This window comes from Leucoraja erinacea, chromosome 32 (assembly GCF_028641065.1).
Source record: "Leucoraja erinacea ecotype New England chromosome 32, Leri_hhj_1, whole genome shotgun sequence".
NCBI classification, from domain to species: Eukaryota; Metazoa; Chordata; class Chondrichthyes; order Rajiformes; family Rajidae; genus Leucoraja; species Leucoraja erinaceus.
Window position 1 is genome coordinate 1,443,374 of NC_073408.1, and position 20,402 is coordinate 1,463,775.

Here is a 20,402-nt window from a genome sequence, read left to right on the forward strand (position 1 = left end):
AGATGCTGCCTGACCCGCTGAGTTGCTCCAGCATTTTGTGTCTATCTTTGGTTTAAACCAGCATCTGCAGTTCCTTCCTACACCAGAACTCCCTGTGCATCGCTCTGTAAACCTTGCGGCAGTACAGCAGCCAGGCACACATGTGCAACAGCAACATCTGTTTCTAACTTTCTATTTAAAGACGACGGCTTTTCACATAATCACCACCTGTAACCCTGGCAATCTCACTGCGTCTTGGTCCCGACACAGGCCAAAGGGCACAGACAAAAGCATTTCTCTGTAGCTCGGTCGACGTGACAATAAACTGAACTGAGTCTGATCCCCCCCCCACACCCGAGATCACACTCACTGTGCAGCCTCCCTTGTGGCTAGACGTTGGCTATTTAACCCAGCATCATCTTCCTGTATGGAGCAAAGAGGAATTACAGTTCGTACGGCACGATCAAGGCTCAAACTTTGTTGCTTGATCTTCAATTACCCCTCAAAGTCATAGCATCATGACCTGGAGGCCATTCGGCCCACTGCACCTCTCCTAGCTTTCTTGGCTGCGTTTTGCTCCATACCTCTGCTACGAGTTTCCTCAAGTACTTCAATGTGTCTCCCAACCCATCCTCCATCCTCCCCTCACCTCCCCCCTTGTGCAATACATTACAGACCTTGCGAAAAATAAAAGTGGTTGAACTGACCCTAATTTTACCAAGGTCCATAAGGTCACAAGGTCATAGGTGATAGGAGCAGAATTTGGCCCATCAAGTCTATTCTGCCATTCAATCATGGCTGATCTATCTCTCCTTCCTAACCCCATTCTCCTGCCTTCTCCCCATAACCCCTAACACCCGTACTAATCAAGAATCTATCTATCTCTGCCGTAAAAATATCCACTGACTTGGCCTCCACAGCCGTCTGTGTCAAAGAATTCCACTGATTCACCGCCCTCTGACTAAAGAAAGGGCTTGGACTCAGTTGTAGATAATGTTTGAAATTTGATATAAACTGCTTCAGACATGACTTTCCTTCCCTCCAGAGAAGCTGGCCGACCCGCTGAGTTACTCCAGCTTTTTGTGTCCATCTTCAGACATGACTTTCTGAGTCATGAGCTGAGCAGTCAGCAGCTGAGTTGACGTCACTATAGCGAGCCCTTTGAATGGGCAGATCTGGCCCCTGCGGATATCTCCGTGCATGAGCAGTGTAGGAAGGAATTGCAGATTGACACAAAATGCTGGAGTAACTCAGTGGGACAGGCAGCATTTCTGGATGTTGGGTCGAGACCCTTCTTCAGACTGAAAGTGTACGAGCAGACAGGAGAACAATGCACACTTGCACAACTGTCCCTCAAAGCCACAAGCTGCAACCTCCTGATGGTAACAGCGGGATACAACAAGCTGGTCTGGTCAAGGAAGGGTCCTGTCCCAAACACACTGCTGTAATTAGCTGCCAGGACCTGTAAGTAGTTGCAATCCTGCACTGTAGCCAATCCATGGACTGCACATCAGAATGACAGATAATTATAGTGAGTGACAGCAAAGCTGCCCAATGAATGAGAATGTCAACTGTATGAACCCTGGGAATGGTCTATGATTGCTCCACTGGGATGATTGAATATGCTTCAAAACTGGCTCTGTGGAAGATGCCAGGAAACAAAATGTTTAAATATCCTTCTTTGTCCTTTACAAAACCTCAGCCAGTCCCCCGAGTCAATTTAAGGGGCTGTCCCACTGTACGAGGTAATTCAAGAGCTCTCCCGAGTTTAAAAAAATCAAACTCGCGGTAAGCACGTGGAATATACGTAGCGGGTACGTCGGAGCTCAGGGACGTCTCTTAGCGGCTCGTTACGCTAACGGCAGGTACTCGGGAAACTTGCGCGGAAAGCTCGTGAAGATTATTCAACATGTTGAAAAATGTCCACGAGAGCCCCGAATACCTACGAGCGGCCATTACCGTAATTCTCCGAGTTCGAATCAGAGGAAACTCGGGAGAACTCTTGAATTAGCTCGTACAGTGGGACAGCCCCTTCACGGAATGCATCCGTTCCTGGAAAATGGTCTTTAAATTAAAATTTGAAAATGGAAAAGTCAGGGTGAAATGCATGATGTACGTTTTGGATTTCCTGTGTATAGAGAGCAATGTACACAGGGCATTGTGGAAAATTGCTGTGTACGTCATTGGTTTGTAACACAGGCAGTCAGGGCCATTGTAGCAAAATAAATGATCAATCTCTCATTGTAAACCGAGGGACTGCTCCAACACCAACAATTTGCATTGATGTTAGTGGTTACATAGAAACATGGAAAATAGGTGCAGGAGTAGGCCTTCGAGCCAGCACCGCCACTCAATATAATCAAGGCTGATCATCCAAAATCAGTACCCCGTTCCTGATTTCTCCCCATATCCCTTGATTCCGTTAGCCCGAAGAGCTAAGTCGAACTCTCTTGAAAACATCCAGCGAATTGGCCTCCGCTGCCTTCTGTGGCAGAGAATTCCGCAGATTCACAACTCTCTGGGTGAAAGATTTACAACATCCCTGGATACGAGAGGTGTGGGATATGAAACAAAATGCAGCGCTGAGCTGGGCTACACTCGAGGCAAAGGGTAAACATCAGCAGCAGGCTGCTTCAGAAAGGTTAGTCATTAGAAGGGGTGACAAGCGAGAGCAACTAATCACTTTAACAGGATGTGAACCTGGAGCCAGGTAATGTGGCGTTAAGAATGGCAGGTGTGAGGAGCCAGGTGTTGTGAAAGGTAATTCATTCCAAATGTCAGCCACTGACAGATGCTCCATGAGTTGCTACGAAACACATTCGCTCTTGTGAAGCTTTCATCCGGAACCTCCCCTCTAGTGGCTGGCACAAACATCACGTCCCACGTTGATCTAACAGAGGCAGCCACAGCTCCTGTCAAACAGGGTCTACCCCAGACTGGAACCTGGCCCTGGAACATTTGTGTTCAACTCTATAATGTGTTGTGTCCATTTTCTTTCTTTTTTTAAACCTTTTTCTATGGTTTGTATGGAAACTTATTATCTATTTTATGTGTCAATGCCAGTTGAGTTAAAACGTTCTATATAAATAAAACGTACTTACTTAAATCACCTTCCGACATTAAAACAGTGACTATGCCTCAAACCAAAAGAACCTTGTTGCTGGTTACATCTGTAGGACCTGTTAAAGCCCTGTCCCATGGTACGAGTTCATTTCAGGAGCTCTCCCGAGTTTAAAAAAACCCAAACTCATGGTATAGAACTGTACCCCAATATCCACCTCCCATAGAAGTGTACCCCATCATTTACCTCCCATAGAACTGTACCCCATCATTTACCTCCCATAGAACTGTACCCCATCATCTACCTCCCATAGAAGTGTACCTCAACCTCCACCTTCCATAGAAGTGTACCCCATCATCTACCTCCCATAGAAGTGTACCCCAATATCTACCTCCCATAGAAGTGTACCCCAATACATAATACCAACCAATCTACACTCTAGTACGTAGCATTTATGGATTGCACCCCAATTCTTGTTTCCCCCCGAGCTCTATTCAACTTCCTATTTGCCATGGAACACCAGGCAGATATCCAGGTTCCCTGGGTGCGTAGCTCAACAATCTGCCAACGTCCATGGAAGTGGAGAAGGGAAGAAATGAGTGCAGAAACGGTGGAGAGGTGACGGTGAAAGCAGCGGAAGTAACACACAGAGCCCGTCCGGCTCACACTGGCTACACAATGCATGATTACATTTTGGGTTTCTCCTGTCATCCAGCACAACAAACACACGGTTTCCATGGCTACAAGATGTGGGAAGATCTCCATGAGTCACATTTCCACTGGCAGGACCATGAGGAAAATATTATGTGAGACGAGCTTCTGGCATAGATTGAGTGTGGCTCCGGGATCATAGAATCCCTCATTCTGTGGGACAAGACACAACGACACAAGGAGCTAGAAGCAATGGTCACCCACAGCTGGAGGAACTCAGCGGGTCAGGCAGCAACTGTGGAGGGAATGAACAGGCAACTATTTCAGAGAAACGGTGACTTTGGACTTGAACTACCGAACAACTCATGGATAGGAAAGGTTTAGACTGAAATGGGCCGTGGCTGGCATGGATGGGTCGGGCCGAAGGGCCTGTTTCTGTGTTGTATGACTCTACAATGCTCTGACCCATCGTGCCTGCATCAATAATGGATAAGGCTTATTGCCATCTAATCCCCCCAGCACACACGAGGGTGAACTAAGTAGATCTTTCAGTTTTAGTTTAGAGATACACCGCAGAAATAGGCCCTTCAGCCCACCAAGCCCAGGCTAACACTAACACTAACACTGTTGGAGACACACACTAGGGCCAATTAGCCTACAAACCTGGAGTGTGGGAGGAAACCGGAGCACCCGGGGAAAACCCACGCAGGTCACAGGGAGAACGTACAAACTCAGTAGAGACAGCGCCCGTAGCCAGGATCGAACCCTGACAGTCAGGAACACTACTGTGCCAACGTGCCGCCCCCTCTGTTTCCTCTCCTTCCCTCTGGTATTCGTGTTTCCCAGCCAATACTCACTAATGCGTGTCCAGCTGTCAGGATTCTTCAATTAAAAGCTGCATTCTTGTGGGTTTTACAAACTCAGTGCAGAATTCTCCCATGCAGAGCGGGGATTGGGAATGTTCCACAGATGCCAGTGGTAACCACATCAGCCGTGCACATGGCGGGTCAAAGGGCAAGGGTGGGGGGGGGGGGGGGAGTTGGGGGGCGGAGGGGGTGGGTTGTGTCACATCTGCACCCCCCTGTCCCAGTTAATTGGGAACATTTCCCAAGTTGCTTCACCAGCAATGGCAGGGCAGGGCAGAGGAGGTGGGCATGTTGGCGGCTAATGGAGAAAGTCTCCCACACTCTGGGAACCAGGTTCACCAACAGGTCAGAGTGGGAGCAAGATGGTTTATGGGCCTTCTGGCTCCCTCATGCAGTGACATTTGAATTCACTTCCCACAGCATGAGGTAATCTGCAGCACAGCGAGCCGGATAATAAAATAAGCTGCATTTCTTGTACTGCTGAATACTTGGCATGGCATAGTGTGGCTTAAAGTGCCATTGTATTAATGTGGGCAGGATCTTTCTTGGTTGCCCCCTTCACCACTCTACATCCATATCATCTTGTTTTCATGAAGGTTTCTTATGCACATACTCGCACACACATACTTTGCACACACACACACTCGCACACACTCACATGCACACTCGCGCGCGCGCACACACACACACACGCACACACACACACACACACTCACATGCTGGCACACACATACACGCGCACACACACACACTCACGTGCGCACACACATACACGCACGCACACACACTCGCGGGCACACACATACACACACACTCGCATGCACACTCACACGCACACACAAATACTCGCGCACACACACACACACACAAACTAACATGCACACATACACACTCACATGCTCGCACACGTGCACACACCCGCACACCCACACCCACACACACACTCGCACGCCCACACAGTTTCAGGTGGCCCCACTATCCAGAGGAAACAATAAGCTGAAATAAAGCAGCATCTGCTTCCGATGAACAATGTGGCCAATGTTGAGCACAATAAGGACAACAGAAGGAAGACGTGTTCACGCGTTTATGTTTATCAAGCTCAGTAAGTCCCGAAAGCAATGAATTTTTTGCTAAAATGCAATCAGAGTGTGTTGTAGGAAGTGTTCTAACTGACAGCTTGCTGATGGTGGTCCCTCTAGCATTGTTTCAGGTGGTTCCATCAACCGCAAAGTCCTCCATAACTGGGGCAGCACAGCGGTAGAGTTGCTGCCTCACAGCGCCAGAGACCCGGGTTTGATCCTGACTACGGGTGCTGTCTGTACGGAGTGTGCACGTTCTCCCTGTGACCTGCGAGGGTTGTCTCTGAGATCTCCGGTTTCCTCCCACACTCCAAAGACGTACAGGTTTGTCGGTTAGTTGGCTTGGTAAATGTAAATGGTCTCTAGTGTGTGTAGGAGAAACATAGAAACATAGACAATAGGTACAGGAGTAGAGGCCATTCGGCCCTTCGAGCCTGCACCACCATTCAACATGATCATGGCTGATCATCCAACTCAGTATCCCGTACCTGCCTTCTCTCCATACCCTCCGATCCCCTTAGCCACAAGGGCCACATCTAACTCCCTCTTAAATATAGCCAATGAACTGTGGCCTCGACTACCTGCTGTGGGAGAGAATTCCAGAGATTCACCACTCTCTGTGTGAAAAATGTTTTCCTCATCTCGGTCCTAAAAGATTTCCCCCTTATCCTTAAACTGTGTGACCCCTTGTCCTGGACTTCCCCAACATCGGGAACAACCTTCCTGCATCTAGCCTGTCCAACCCCTTAAGAATTTTGTAAGTTTCTCTAAAATCCCCCCTCAATCTTCTAAATTCTAGCGAGTACTTAGTGTACGGGGATCGTGGGCTCAAGGGCCTGTTCTCTAAATTAAACTCGCTGGCAGGGAAAGTGAACCAGGCTCTCATTACAAACTATATTCACAGGACCATCAGGTGAGCTACAAAGGGATGCAATTCAACACAGATTAGACGCTTTCTGTTGCCTAGAAACACTGGATTAGTGCCGATAAAAAACTTGGATTGGAGGGAAAATGGGTCAATTGACAGGAAGTGTTCACATCAGTGATGGAAATGCAACATATCTCGCTAATTAAATTCAGGCATCGCACGTTTTTGTGTCTAATTTAAAGCAATGAAGAAATCGAACAAGTCAATTCAGCTTTGCACAGAATGGCCCAGGGCTCTGCAGAAATGATCAAACAATGATTGATAGGACATACACAAGGTCAGGATTGATCATGTATCTTAAAGGACAATTTTTACATGTATCAATAGACAATAGGTGCAGGAGTAGGCCATTTGGCCTTTCGAGCCAGCACCGCCATTCAATGTGATCATGGCTGATCATCCTCAATCAGTACCCCGTTCCTGCCTTCTCCCTGTATCCCCCGACTCCGCTATTTTTAAGAGCCCTATCTAGCTCTCTCTTGAAAGCATCCAGAGAACCGGCCTCCACCGCCCTCTGAGGCAGAGAATTCCACAGACTCACCACTCTCTGTGAGAAAATGTGTTTCCTCATCTCCGTTCTAAATGGCTCACCCCTTATTCTTAAACGGTCTACATTTCAACACCGTTTATCAGCTGAAGGGAAAGAGAATCACCAGCTCACCAACATCTGCATCTCCTGCTCCCGGATCCGTTCCTCTCTCTGCCGGCGGTGATAATCCAGGAGTTCGTCCTCATTGTCGCTGATTTCGGAAATACTGTTCTTGCGTTGTCGCGGCACGGGCATCCTGTCATCCGCCGACATTTTCCTCTGCATTCTCGGGCTCTGCAGCGGGGCTGGGATGGACAATGAAGACAGGCTGTGCGCTGGGGTTAAAGTATTCCCGTAGGCTTTCCGTGGAGGCTCGACGGGGAGCAGGGTTGGGGAAGGGCTGCGATCCCTCACTCCTCTCCCACTGCTCAAGGTGCTCAACCCAGACACGCTCAGCAGCGAGAAGTCCTCGATCCTTTCAGATGAGCCGGACGAAAACTTGCGTCTAAACCGAGGGCTTTCTGGCAACTCCTTGACCAGTTTGGTCTGGTGCGAGGGGCTGTCGTGGTGGACCACGTCTCGAGAGGTCCTGGACTGAGGAGAACTTGGAAGATTTGAGAAGGTGGCGATTGGTACAACTCTCCTGGTCATCGAAGGGCTTAACGGAGGCAACTCTCTCATGCTCTCGATGCTTCTTCTGCCCACTCGGGGACTGTCGGGAGGCTGGAGGATTCTTGGCTGTGACTGGACAGGCTGGTTAACGTGGACATACCCTGAGCTCTCCAAAGGCTGGAACCCTCTCGGGGACGTCAGCCGCGATGGGCTGGAGGTGATGGACCGGTCAATGGGAGTCTCCTTGGCCTCTCTGAAAGGGCTTGGAGACCTATCTTGCAGGGCACCTCCCTTGGTCCTGGGGCTTGGGGATGGGTAAAACTTGACCCCAGATCTCGGGCTGCCGGGGACAGAACCAACTTGACCTCTAGAGTTCCCACCACTGAAGTCACCTGGACTAACGGCAACCAAGGGCACGTTGTGACTTTGTAGGGATAGTTTGGAACTTTCCGGCATCTTCCTGGGTTCGTTAATCGTTGCTGAATTCAAGGCATCTGGTGGAAACGCTCTGCGGTTAAGGGTTGGGCTTGGTGGAGTCTCGTGGACGTTGGGCACTTTCCTGTGAGCGCGAGGACTCTCCGGCACTCGCTGGAGGCCTGGACCAACCCCGTTGCACTTGGCCGTGTCCACACTCACGCCACTGTAGCCCGGCACTGGCCACAGGGATGGAGGCTGCACCATGTGGTTGTAACTGGAAGAGCGAACAGGCACAGTGGGGGGCAGTACCACTTGGTCCAGGGCACCTGGCGAATGGCTGGTACAACTGCTGCTGCTGCCCGGCGATGGGGACGATAGGGGTGAGAATGGTGGGGACATATTGTCATAGCTTGACCCCACTGACATTGCACCAGGGCTGAGTGGAGGTGACAGCAGGTACCTCCCTCCGCCATTGACCATTGGGGACAAGGGTGACTGGACATTGGCAGCCTGCTTTTTACTGGGAGTGGTGGCGTCCTCCATCACCAGAGAGTCCATGATGTCCTGCAGATCCTTCTCAATGGAGCTGACCAGTGAACTCGGAGTGGCTTGGGATCTGGACGGCTGGTTGCTCGAGGCTTCATTAAGGGGAGGTTGGTGATTGCCATTTACTAGATTAGCGGGATCTAGATAAAAGAAACAGAACAAGTTCAGTTACTGGGATAACCCGACATCGCGGTGATATTACTGTGGGATGGCTGTAATTGAGGGATATGGCCACACTGCCAGGCCAGCAACATGGAGTTGTGTTATCCTTTACGGAGCTATTAAACCACTACTTTTCAGAGAAGCAATTTTAGGCAAATGCAGGTAATTTCACATTTAGTAAATAAGTAAGTAAGTTTATTGGCCAAGTATTCACATACAAGGAATTTGCCTTGGTGCTCCACCCACAAGTAACAACATGACATACAATGACAGTTATGAATGACTCAGGAAACACTAAACATTAATAATAATAAAACATTCATGATAAAACACCATTGATCAAGCATGTGAACCAACAAAACACCAGATCAAAGGGAGGCTACAGACTTTTAGCTGTTGAGTAGAGCAACTACTCGTGAATAAAAACTGTTTTTATGTCTGGCTTTGGCAGCTTTGACAGTCCGGAGTCGCCTTCCAGAGGGAAGTGATTCAAAGAGTTTGTGGCCAGGATGAGAGGGGTCAGAGATGATCTTGCCCGCTCGCTTCCTGGCCCTTGCAGTGTACAGTTCATCAATGGAGGGAAGGTTGCAGCCAATAATCTTCTCTGCTGATCGGACGATTCGCTGCAGCCTCCGGGTGTCGTGCTTGGTGGCCGAGCCAAACCAGACCATGATGGAGAAGGTGAGGACAGACTCTACCGTGTTTAGTTTACCATATCTACCATAGTTTAATTTAGTTTTGGACAGGGGTTTAAGTAACTGAAGAGGTGAGGTGGAAGAACCAAGTGGGTGACTTCATGAAAAGGAGAGTTCAACGTCTTAGAGACGGAATGAATGATAGTTGTGGAGCATCTTACCCCTTAGCTTTGCCAAGCCCAATGCCCCAGTGAGGTAAGATTTCTATGTGTGTTCCATCACTCACCATCCATGCCCCCTTTCACAATTCAATCCAGATTGTACATACTTGAGTGGAATAGCTTCCTCGATCTCACCACACATGAAGTACATGCCTCTCTCTGTGTATCACTGGGTTTTTATCAATTACACATGTTGAAATGTATTTAATTAACAGAGCTAATGTTTTAAATAAGGCAGAAGCTCTCATTTCCTTGGGGCTAAGACTGACATGATAATCGGTTTCCCTAACCAATACAGATGACAAAATACATTGTCAGATCTTTTTTGTGTGAGGTTTTAGATGTGGAACACGGATAAAGATATCAGGCTGAGGCTCAAAACTGTACAAACTGCTTCGACACAAAGCGCTGGAGTAACTCAGCGGGACAGGCGGCATCTCTGGGGAAAAGTATCATCAGTGTGCAAACTGCTTCTTGTTTTGAGTGGAAAACAAAGTCCTCGTCACTTCTCTATGGGGCGAAGGCAGGAGAATGGGGTTAAGAGGGAAAGATAGATCAGCCATGCTTGAATGGCGAAGTAGACTTGATGGGCCGAATGGCCTAATTACTCCCGTCACTGATGAACTTTCAGTCAACCATGTAATGGTGAAACATTCTAATAGAATCACAGGATTGGAACCAGCCCTTCAGACCAAGATGCCTGCCTACTCTGGGTACATTTCCCCACTTTTCAATCACATCCCTCTATCTATTCCATCCATGTACCAGGCCAAATGTATTTTAAATTTGTGATTGTACCTGCCTCAACCACTTCCTTTGGCAGTTCAGTCCATATACCCACCACCATCTGTGTGAAAAAAGTAGTCCTTCAAGTTCCTATAAAATCTTTCCCCTCTCGACTTAAACCTATCCCCTCTCAACAGACAATAGGTGCAGGAGTAGGCCATTCGGCCCCTCTTGCTCTTGATTCTCAACCTTGCCAGAAAGACCCTGTATATTCATCCAATCAAATCCCCTCATGCATCTCTGTATGATCAGCCCTCCACTTTGTACGCTCCATGGAATTCTATCCTAGGCTGCCCTTATAACTCGATCTAATCGAGATCTGGGAACATCCTTGCAAATATTTTCTGCACTCATTGCAGTTTGAAGACATCTTTGCTCAACAGGGTGACCCAGACTGGACACAATGGTCCTGGTGCAAGGACTGTGTTTCTGTTCCAGCTTCTCGTGGCCTAATGGGCCAATTACTTCAGGTGGTCCCACACATCATCCTTCCTTTGACACTTCTGTCCCATCCAATGTGATCCCACCAACAGTAACATCTTCCCACCCCCGCCACCTTCTGCCTTCCGCAGAGACCGTTCCCTCCGCAACCTCTTGGTTCACTCTTCCCTTCCCACTCAAACCACCCCCTCCCCAGGTACATTCCCCAGCAATTGCAAACGATGTACCACCTGTCCCTACATCTCCTTCCTCACCTCCATCCAAGGACCCAGCAGCCCTTCCAGGTGCGGCAGAGGTTCACCTGCACCTCCTCTAACCTCACCTACTGCACCCAATGTTCCCGATGTGGCCTAACAAGGTAATGTGAGGGGTATGTGGGTTGGGGAGTTATGCACTCCTGTACGAGACCAAGTGTAGACTGGGCGACTGTTTGACCAAACACTTAACGCATGGTCCGTCGAGGCCTACTGTATCTCCTGGTTGCCAACCATTTTAACTCCCCTTCCAAGTCCATCACCTGTGTCAACCTATTACCAGCCGTGCTTTGTCCTGCCCCTCCTCTCTCCCAGCCTCATCTACTCCCCCCCCCCCCAAATATAATGTCTGGAGAAGGGTCCCGAACCAAAACGTCACCTACCCATGTTCTCCAGAGATGATGCCTGACCCACCAGCTACTCCAGCATTTTGTCTTTTTTCAGCATATATATATATATATGATCAAGTGATAGGTGTAGAATTAGGCCATTCAGCCCATCATCTACACTATTCAATCATAGCTGATCTATCTCTCCCTCCTAACCCCATTCTCCTGCCTTCTCCCAATAACCCCTGACACCCGTACTACTTAAAAATCTATCTATCTCCACCTTAATCCAGTTGTTTCATATTCACCATTACTCGTTTAATATTCCAGATGTGTTTAAGTGATTCACATTCCCCTTTGACTTTATTCAAAGTCAAGTCACTTAATGACATCAGTGTTGACAAATAGCCTACTTCAATCTACTTCACTTAGCTCTTATTCCTGACTGATAATTGTTAACAAAAAATTAAATCCTTAAAATAAGAGGATTTGCTTTCTCAGTGAGTTTTAAAAGATCCTTGGGCATGACGTGACAAAGAGCCATGGAATTCTCCTCCTAGTGTAGGAAGGAACTGCAGATGCTGCTTTAAAGTGAAGATAGACACAACATGTTGGAGTGACACAGCGGGCGGGACAGGCAGCTGTGAGAAGCAGTAGGTGACGTTTCAGGTTGAGACCCTTCTTCAGACTTAAGAGAAGGAGGGTCGTGACCCAAAACGTCATCTATTCCTTTTCTCCGGAGATGCTGCCTGACCCACTGAGTTACTCCAGCACTCTGGGTCTCGTCCTTGTCTGGGTCATTTTACATAAATCAATACAGAAGAGATATAACAACATTGTGTTTGGTAGCTTCTGTCTGTAAAGCCATCATCAGACTCTTTACATTGCCGCCATGAGAACATTTCAAAAGGTCATAGAAACATAGAAAATAGATACAGGAGTGGGCCATTCAGCCCTTCGATACGATCATGGCTGATCATCCAAAATCAGTACCCCGTTCCTGCCTTCTCCCCATATCCCTTGATTCAGTTGGCCCTCAGCTATATCTAACTCTCTCTTGAAAGAGAATTCCACAGATTCACCACTCTCTGGGTGAATAGGTTTTTCCTCATCTCAATCCTAAATGGCCTACACTTTTTTCTTAAACTGTAACCCCTTGTTCTGGACTTCCCCCAACATCAGGAACATTTTTTTCTGCATCCAGCTTGTCCTATTCTTAAGAATTTTATATGTTTCTATAAGAAGGTCATAAGTGATAGGAGCAGAATTAGGCCATTCGGCCCATCAGGTCTACTCCGCCATTCAACCATGGCTGATCTAACTCTCCCTGCTAACCCCACTCTCCTGCCTTCTCCCCATATCCTTCATTTCTGAAGCACCCTGCGATTGCATGATACACCAGTAATTCCTTCTTTATAAAGTCACCTACTCTTTCATTCTCGCCCACTCAAGCAGTGGGAATAAATCCTGTACGATTATTACAATAACTTTGTGCTGTTTTTGTTCATTTTATTGATAAAACCAAATGGATTTATCCCAGACTCGAACAGCAGTGATTAAATCCTTTGGAATTAAAGATGATTCAAACAGCAGCTGGAATCTGATGGTGTAACAAGCGCAAACAAGTATATGTATATCCGAGCTCAAAACATGATCCCCACTTTACTCAGCCCTTTAGCACTTATTGTAAAGTCCTGGGAACAAACTCTCATGGCAACCACCAATGTACAAGTCTCACACAACCAAAACATTATCTGCCTTATAAACGCTGGAGTCTCAAATATACAGCTGTACAAGTTAATGAAACTAGCAGTGTTTTCCCTAGGTGGCTTATTTAATCTTTACAGCGCATTGTGGTCTGACAGTCTGTCTTAAAGAAAGCAGCAACAACCCTTTTGACTTACTTCATTTCCTGACGGGCGACTGTCCTCGTCCAAGAGCAGACAACAAACAGGCTGTGGTTTCGATCAGATTTATCTCAGAGAGGGATGAGTATCATCGATCTTTATTTGCATTAGTCTGGTTCGCTGATTCTCTCGGCAAACCCCAGCTTCTCACCCGCTCTCCAGCCGAGGGAATGGTAGCAGCAGGGTGGAGACAAGATCCCTTCCTTAAACAACAGTCGATATAGTCGCTGGTTCAGCTGGAGCAATAACACCAAGAGGACCGTTCCCCTCCTGCTGCCACCGACCGCACAACTCTCCCTCCCTCCCTCCCTCCCTCTCCCCACCTCACCTCACCCCTCCCCTCGAGACTGCTGAGCCACCAGCTGATGCCTGCAAGCACAGAGGGGTGGCAGGAAACAGCCTGTTTCTCTCGTAATGTTTGCCCAACCAAGCGTTTGAGGGCAGGATTTAAATCATCCATGTGTGTGTGCGTTGGTAATTTCATTTTAAACTAACACATTGTCTTGTTTGTTCAGAGACACAGCGAGACAAACCAAACCCCATCTTTAGAAACATAGAAACATAGACAATAGGTGCAGGAGTAGTCCATTCGGCCCTTTGAGCCTGCACCGCCATTCAACATGATCATGGCTGATCATCCAACTCAGTATCCTGTACCTGCCTTCTCTCCATACCCCCTGATCCCATTAGCCACAAGGGCCACATCTAACTCCCTCTTAAATATAGCCAATGAACTGTGGCCTCAACTACCTTATGTGGCAGAGAGTTCCAGAGATTCACCACTCTCTGTGTGAAAAGTGTTTTTCTCATCTCGCTCATTATAGGAATATAAAGATTTTCTCATCTTTATATTCCTATCCCCGTCTAATTCTGATTAGAAGGTCGCACAGACAGAGTTCATCCACTTTCCAATATTACTTATGTGTAAACTGAAGACGTTAACTCCTTGTGGGACCCTGGCTAACATGCGACCTGTCACATTATTTTAGGTAGAATAAAAACGCTGGAGAAACTCAGCGGGTCAGGCAGCATCTATGGAGCGAAGAAATAGGTGACGTTTCGGGTCGAGACCCTAAGTGACGGAATAGGTGACGTTTCGGAAACGTCACCTATTCCGTCACTTAGGGAGAGGGAGGGAGGGAGAGTTGTGCGGTCGGTGGCAGCAGGAGGGGAACGGTCCTCTTGGTGTTGGGTCGACTGTTGTTTAAGGAGGGATCTTGTCTCCACCCTTCGGGTCTCCCCCGAAACGTCACCTATTCCTTCGCTCCATAGATGCTGCCTCACCCGCTGAGTTTCTCCAGCATTTTTTGTCTACCTTCGATTTTTCCATCATCTGCAGTTCTTTCTTAAACATGTCACGTTATTTTTGTGATCGAAGTAAATGGAGATAGAAATATTCGGTATGGGAGGAAGCCAATGCTGCCTGGGGCAGGTTTTATAAAGAATTATCAAATTAGTCCCACCTGCCTTGGTCTTTTCCCCATGGCCCTGCAATTATTTATTTTTTCTCTCTAGTATTTATCCAATTTCCTTTTGAATGTTTCTGTTAAATCTGTCTCTACCGCCCTTTCCGGCAGCGAATTAAGATTATACCAATTTGATGTTTTAACAAAATATGATCTAATCTCCCTCCGTTTCTTGTTCAATGATTGCAACTCTGGTCCTCTGGTGACTCAGTATCCTGCCAGCAGAGATAGATCAAGTAGGTTCTCAAAATTCCTCATAGCTTCTACTTTATTCCTCTTAAGGGGCTGTCCCACTGTACGAGTTAATTCAAGAGTTCTCCCGAGTTTCCCCTGATTCGAACTCGGAGATTTACGGTAATGGCCGCTCGTGGGTACTCGGGGCTCTCGTGGACATTTTTCAACATGTTGAAAAATCTTCACAAGTCTTCCCGAGCTTACCGCGTTTCCCCGAGTACCTGCCGTTAGCGTTACGAGCCGCTAAGAGACGTCCCCGAGCTCCGACGTACCCGCTACGTACATTCTGCGTCCTTACCACGAGTTTGATTTAAAAAAAAAAAAACTCGGGAGAGCTCTTGAATTAGCTCATACCATGGGACAGCCACTTAAATCTCCTCTTAAACTTCTTTGCTCCAAGAAGAACTGTCTCAGCTTCCTGACGCAAGTCCTTCATTTGCAGTTTTACTCAGGACAACGCTCTCCTCTCTGGGACTTGTGCACACTTTTCATTAGACAATAGACAATAGGTGCAGGAGGAGGCCATTCGGCTCTTTGAGCCAGCACCACAAGGGCCAGCACCATTTAGTTTGGAGATACAGCAGAGAAACAGACCATTCGGCCCATTGGGTCCATTCTAACCCATCGATCGCACCTTCACACCAGTTGTAGGTTATCCCACTTTCCCACCCACTAGGGACAATTTCCAGAGTCCAATTAGATTCAGATTCAGATTAAATTTTAATTGTCATTGTCAGTGTACAGTACAGAGACAACAAAATGCATTTAGCACCTTACAAAATAATGTAACTCAGTTACATTAACCTACAAACCTGCAGGTATTTGGGGTGTGGGTGAAAACCAGAGCACCCGGAGGAAACCCACGTGGTCACAGGGAGAACATGCAAACTCCACACAATGAATTATGTCCCGAATTATTGGATTGACAAAAATACTGAACTCGGGAACAGCATCCTTTAAGTCTTCCTACTGCTATGCTGAGGGTCTTACTTACTTTATTTTACTTGGCTTTCTGATCTCCAACAACTCTGACCCCATCCCCCATCTGTTGTATCGACACACAAACCAGTTCCTGATTATGCTTTGAGTGCTGGGGCTTAAGTTCAGATTACTTTGATTTAATTATTTGGCATTGGTCATTCTGGCTGGTGTACAATTTTGGTCGAAATTGACGCCAGAATGTTGCCTGTTTCAGCAACTAAGTTACAGAGAAAGGTTGAACAACTCTGGAGCGCCCATGAGAGGGATCTTGGCCTCACCTGAGAGTAGGGAAGATTCAAACTCGTACTTGAGAGGGACTGAAGTTTAGGGGATGAGGGGGAATCACTGAGAGAAGCTGTGTGGAATGAACTTCCAGTAGGTTGGAGCTTCGTTTTTATATTTCATAAATTGGATAGTTATATATAGGGACTGGAGGGTTATGGTCTGAGCGCAGGTGTGGGACTGGGGCTTTAAGTTTCACGGATAGAAATGGTTGACGTGCTCTGAAATGGTTGACGGCTCTGAAATGATGCACGAGGCAGGAATATGCAACCTGCTCAACCTCCTCTGCACTCTCTCCAAAGTCTTCACATCCTTCCTGTAACGGGATGACCAGAACTGCACCTAACACTCCAAATGCAACCTCCGTCCACAATAGCACCCTTCCACAGGGAAGCCAGTCCTCGATCCAAACCACCAAGTGGCTGTGAATCCCATGCATCTTAATCTCCTGGATCAGCCTACCACGAGGGACTTTATCAAATGCCGTGCTAGAATGTGTGTAGGTAACATCCAATACCCTAAAGTCATCAATCACCTTCATCAGCTCCTCATAAAACTCAATGAAGTTTACAAGGCATGAGCTGTGACAGATATAGCCACAGTGTCTGATCCTCACTGATATTCCTTCTGATGCAATTTACCGGCAACATGAAGATCACAGACAAGGTTGTGTCACAGGGCAGGGATGATATTGATCCAGGCACCAGCTTTGCCCATTCACATGAGCTCTTTATTAAATGGTGTTCATCTCACTGTGCTGGCAGTCCGTGTGAGCAGCTGAGATGGAAGGGGTTAAAGTGACAATGGAAGCCTTGTGATTTGGCAATCAGCGAGTGACCTGCCCCCCTCTCAGTACCAGCGCTGTCGTCTACAATAAATAACATGTCCACTTGCATCGCCCTCACTTCCTGCTGGAAACATTCAGCTGATATCTAATGGCCACAACTCTGTCAGTCTCCAGGGACACAGCTGCCTGCCCTTGGTCTTCTCCCATATCTGCGTCTGATCCCAATCATTACAATATCCTGAGTAAACAGTTTCTTACTGCTGTATGCACGCCTACACATAACGGATTTGAGTATAGGAGCAGGGAGGTTCTACTGCAGTTGTACAGGGTCTTGGTGAGACCACCCCTGGAGTATTGCGTACAGTTTTGGTCTCCAAATCTGAGGAAGGACATTATTGCCATAGAGGGAGTGCAGAGAAGGTTCACCAGACTGATTCCTGGGATGTCAGGACTGTCTTATGAAGAAAGACTGGATAGACTTGGTTTATACGCTCTCTAGAATTTACAAGATTGAGATGGGGATCCTTATAGACAACTTACACAAATTCTTAAGGGGTTGGACAGGCTAGATGCAGGAAGATTGCTCCCGATGTTACGGGAAGTCCCTACACAAGGCACACACAGCTTAAGGATACCTGGGGAAATCCTACACACACAACCGAGACACACACACCTTTTTTCACGCCTAGTGGTGCATCTCTGGAACTCACTGCCACAGAGGGTAGTTGACACCAGCCTTCATTGGCTATATTTAAGAGGGAGTTACACACGGCCCTACACACTAACGGGACACACGTACACCTGGACAGAAGGCAGGTACGGGATACTGAGCCTTAGATGGTCAGCCATGATCACACAATGGCACACAGGCTCGAACACACGAATGGCCTACTCCTGCACACCTAATTTCATGTTTCACATGTACACCTGCACGCCTACACACACACAGCCTCCTCACGCACACCTGCACACACACGTCTACACACGCACACCTGCACACACACACACCTGCACACACACGCCTACACATGCACACCTGCACACACACACACGCCTACACACGCCTACACACGCACACCACACACACACGCCTACACACGCACACCTGCACACACACGTCTACACACGCACACCTGCACACACACACGCCTACACACGCACACCTGCACACACACGCCTACACACGCACACCTGCACACACACACCTGCTCACACACACCGCACACCTACACACACACGCCTACACACACACACACACACCTCACACACACACACACACACACCTGCTCACACTGCCTGGAGTGTGGCAGCTCGCACACCTGCGCAAACAGGCTGGGCGAGTGTGGCAACTTGTCCACCTGCTCACAATTGCTGGGCAACTGGCAGCTCGCACACCTGCTCACACACACCTGCTCACACTGCACCTGCTCACACACACCTGCTCACACACGCACCTGCTCACACACACCTGCTCACACACGCTGGGCAAGTGTGGCAGCTCGTTATCAGGGCATCTGCAGGATAATTAATTACTCTGGCACCTGTGGAGGTTGCTGGGAGTAACATTTCCTTCTGGGATTTCTCCTTCATTTCCCTGACTTCCCTGTGCTGTGTTTGAGGCAGCAGGAAGCTGGGATCCATGCTGGTATAATTACACCCAAGTGCGGACATAGAGGACAAAACCCAATGTGCTTTCGTTTAGTTTAGAGATACAGCACGGAAACAGGCCCTTCGGCCCACCGAGTCCGTGCTGACCAGCGATCCCCGCACAATAACACGACCCTACACACACTAGGGACAATTAAACCATGCCAATTAACCTACAAAGATATGTCTTTGGAGTGCGGGGGGAAACGAGAGATCCCGGAGAAAACCCACGCAGGTGTCGCGGGGAGAACGTGCAAACTCCATACAGACAGCCCCCGCAGTCAGGATGGAACCCCGTGAGGCAGTAACTTTACCGCTGCGCCACCGTGCCACCGTGTAAGCTTGGTGAGCTGGGCAAACTATCACCTTCACATATCCATGCATTAAGTGTGAGACCATTACAGCTCCTCGGCCAGTGAGCTGTTTTTGAACCATATCACGTACAACATTCAGCACTCACCAGAGATCACTCACCAATGACCAGACACAAACTCCCCAGCCACCTCCCTACCTTCTCCAAAACAACAGCCAGAGTTATTGTCAAATCAGTGACCTTACAGGTAGGTCAGATAATTCACCACAGCGGGGGAATTAGAGCAAGGAACCCCTGCGTGCAGGGCTGGATTAACCATTAAGCAAAATAAGCACGGGCTTAGGGCATCAATGGAGGTGGGAGTACCACAGAAATGGTAAATGGTTTACGGCAAAAAATAAATTACTTTAAACTTGCTAAAATAATATTCAAAGTGGTTTATATGATTTTATATGTAAGATTATACGTAAGATTAATTTTGAGATCTGATCAAAGACTTTGCAATTAAAAAAAGTGGAAAACTTTTCAAATATAAATAAAGTGGAAGTATACAAAAATAAACATTATCCATCTTCCTGTTGGTTTTTGAAAAGTAAAAAAAATACTTTATGGTTTATTTCTGTTTCTATTTTGAATTACATATATATGGGGGCACCAAAATCTTTTAAGTGCTTAGGGCCTCTATGGGTCTTAATCCTGCGTGGCCTGGCCTCATACTGCTGCAGAAATAAGCCACAGAGTTGTGAATCTGTGGAACTCTCTGCCACAGAAGGCAGGTGAGGCCAATTCACTGGATGTTTTCAAGAGAGCCTTAGGGCTAACGGAATCAAGGGATATGGGGGAAAAGCAGGAACGGGGCACTGATTTTGGACGATCAGCCATGATCATATTGGATGGCGGTGCTGGCTTGAAGAAGGGCCAAATAGTCGACTCCTGCGCCTATTTTCTATGTTTCAATAGGCACCTTGATGTACAAAGTGGTGGAGAAACAGTTCAACACATACATTTCATCCCAATTGCATCTCCTTCTTTCAGTGTTTAAGAAGGAACTGCAGATGCTGGAAAATCGAAGGTAGACAAAAATGATGGAGAAACTCAGCGGGTGCAGCAGCATCTACGGAGCGAAGGAAATAGGCAACGTTTCGGCCCGAAACCCTTATGGGTTTCGGCCCGAAACGTTGCCTATTTCCTTCAGGGTTTCGTCCCGAAACGTTGCCTATTTCCTTCGCTCCATAGATGCTGCTGCACCCGCTGAGTTCCTCCAGCATTTTTGTCTACCTTCCTTCTTA

The 20,402-nt window shown here is 47.6% G+C and overlaps 1 protein-coding gene across 9 annotated transcripts in view; it reads right to left on the reverse strand.

The window, feature by feature from the left end:
* The window catches only part of phldb1b (pleckstrin homology-like domain, family B, member 1b), a 238,366-nt gene that overhangs the window by 65,487 nt on the left and 152,477 nt on the right, over nt 1-20,402 (reverse strand). For all 9 annotated transcript variants that reach the window (XM_055660545.1, XM_055660546.1, XM_055660552.1 and 6 more), the window contains one exon: nt 7,226-8,808. In XM_055660545.1, coding sequence (XP_055516520.1) covers nt 7,226-8,808 — 1,583 coding nt within the window. The remainder of the gene's footprint in view (nt 1-7,225; nt 8,809-20,402) is intronic.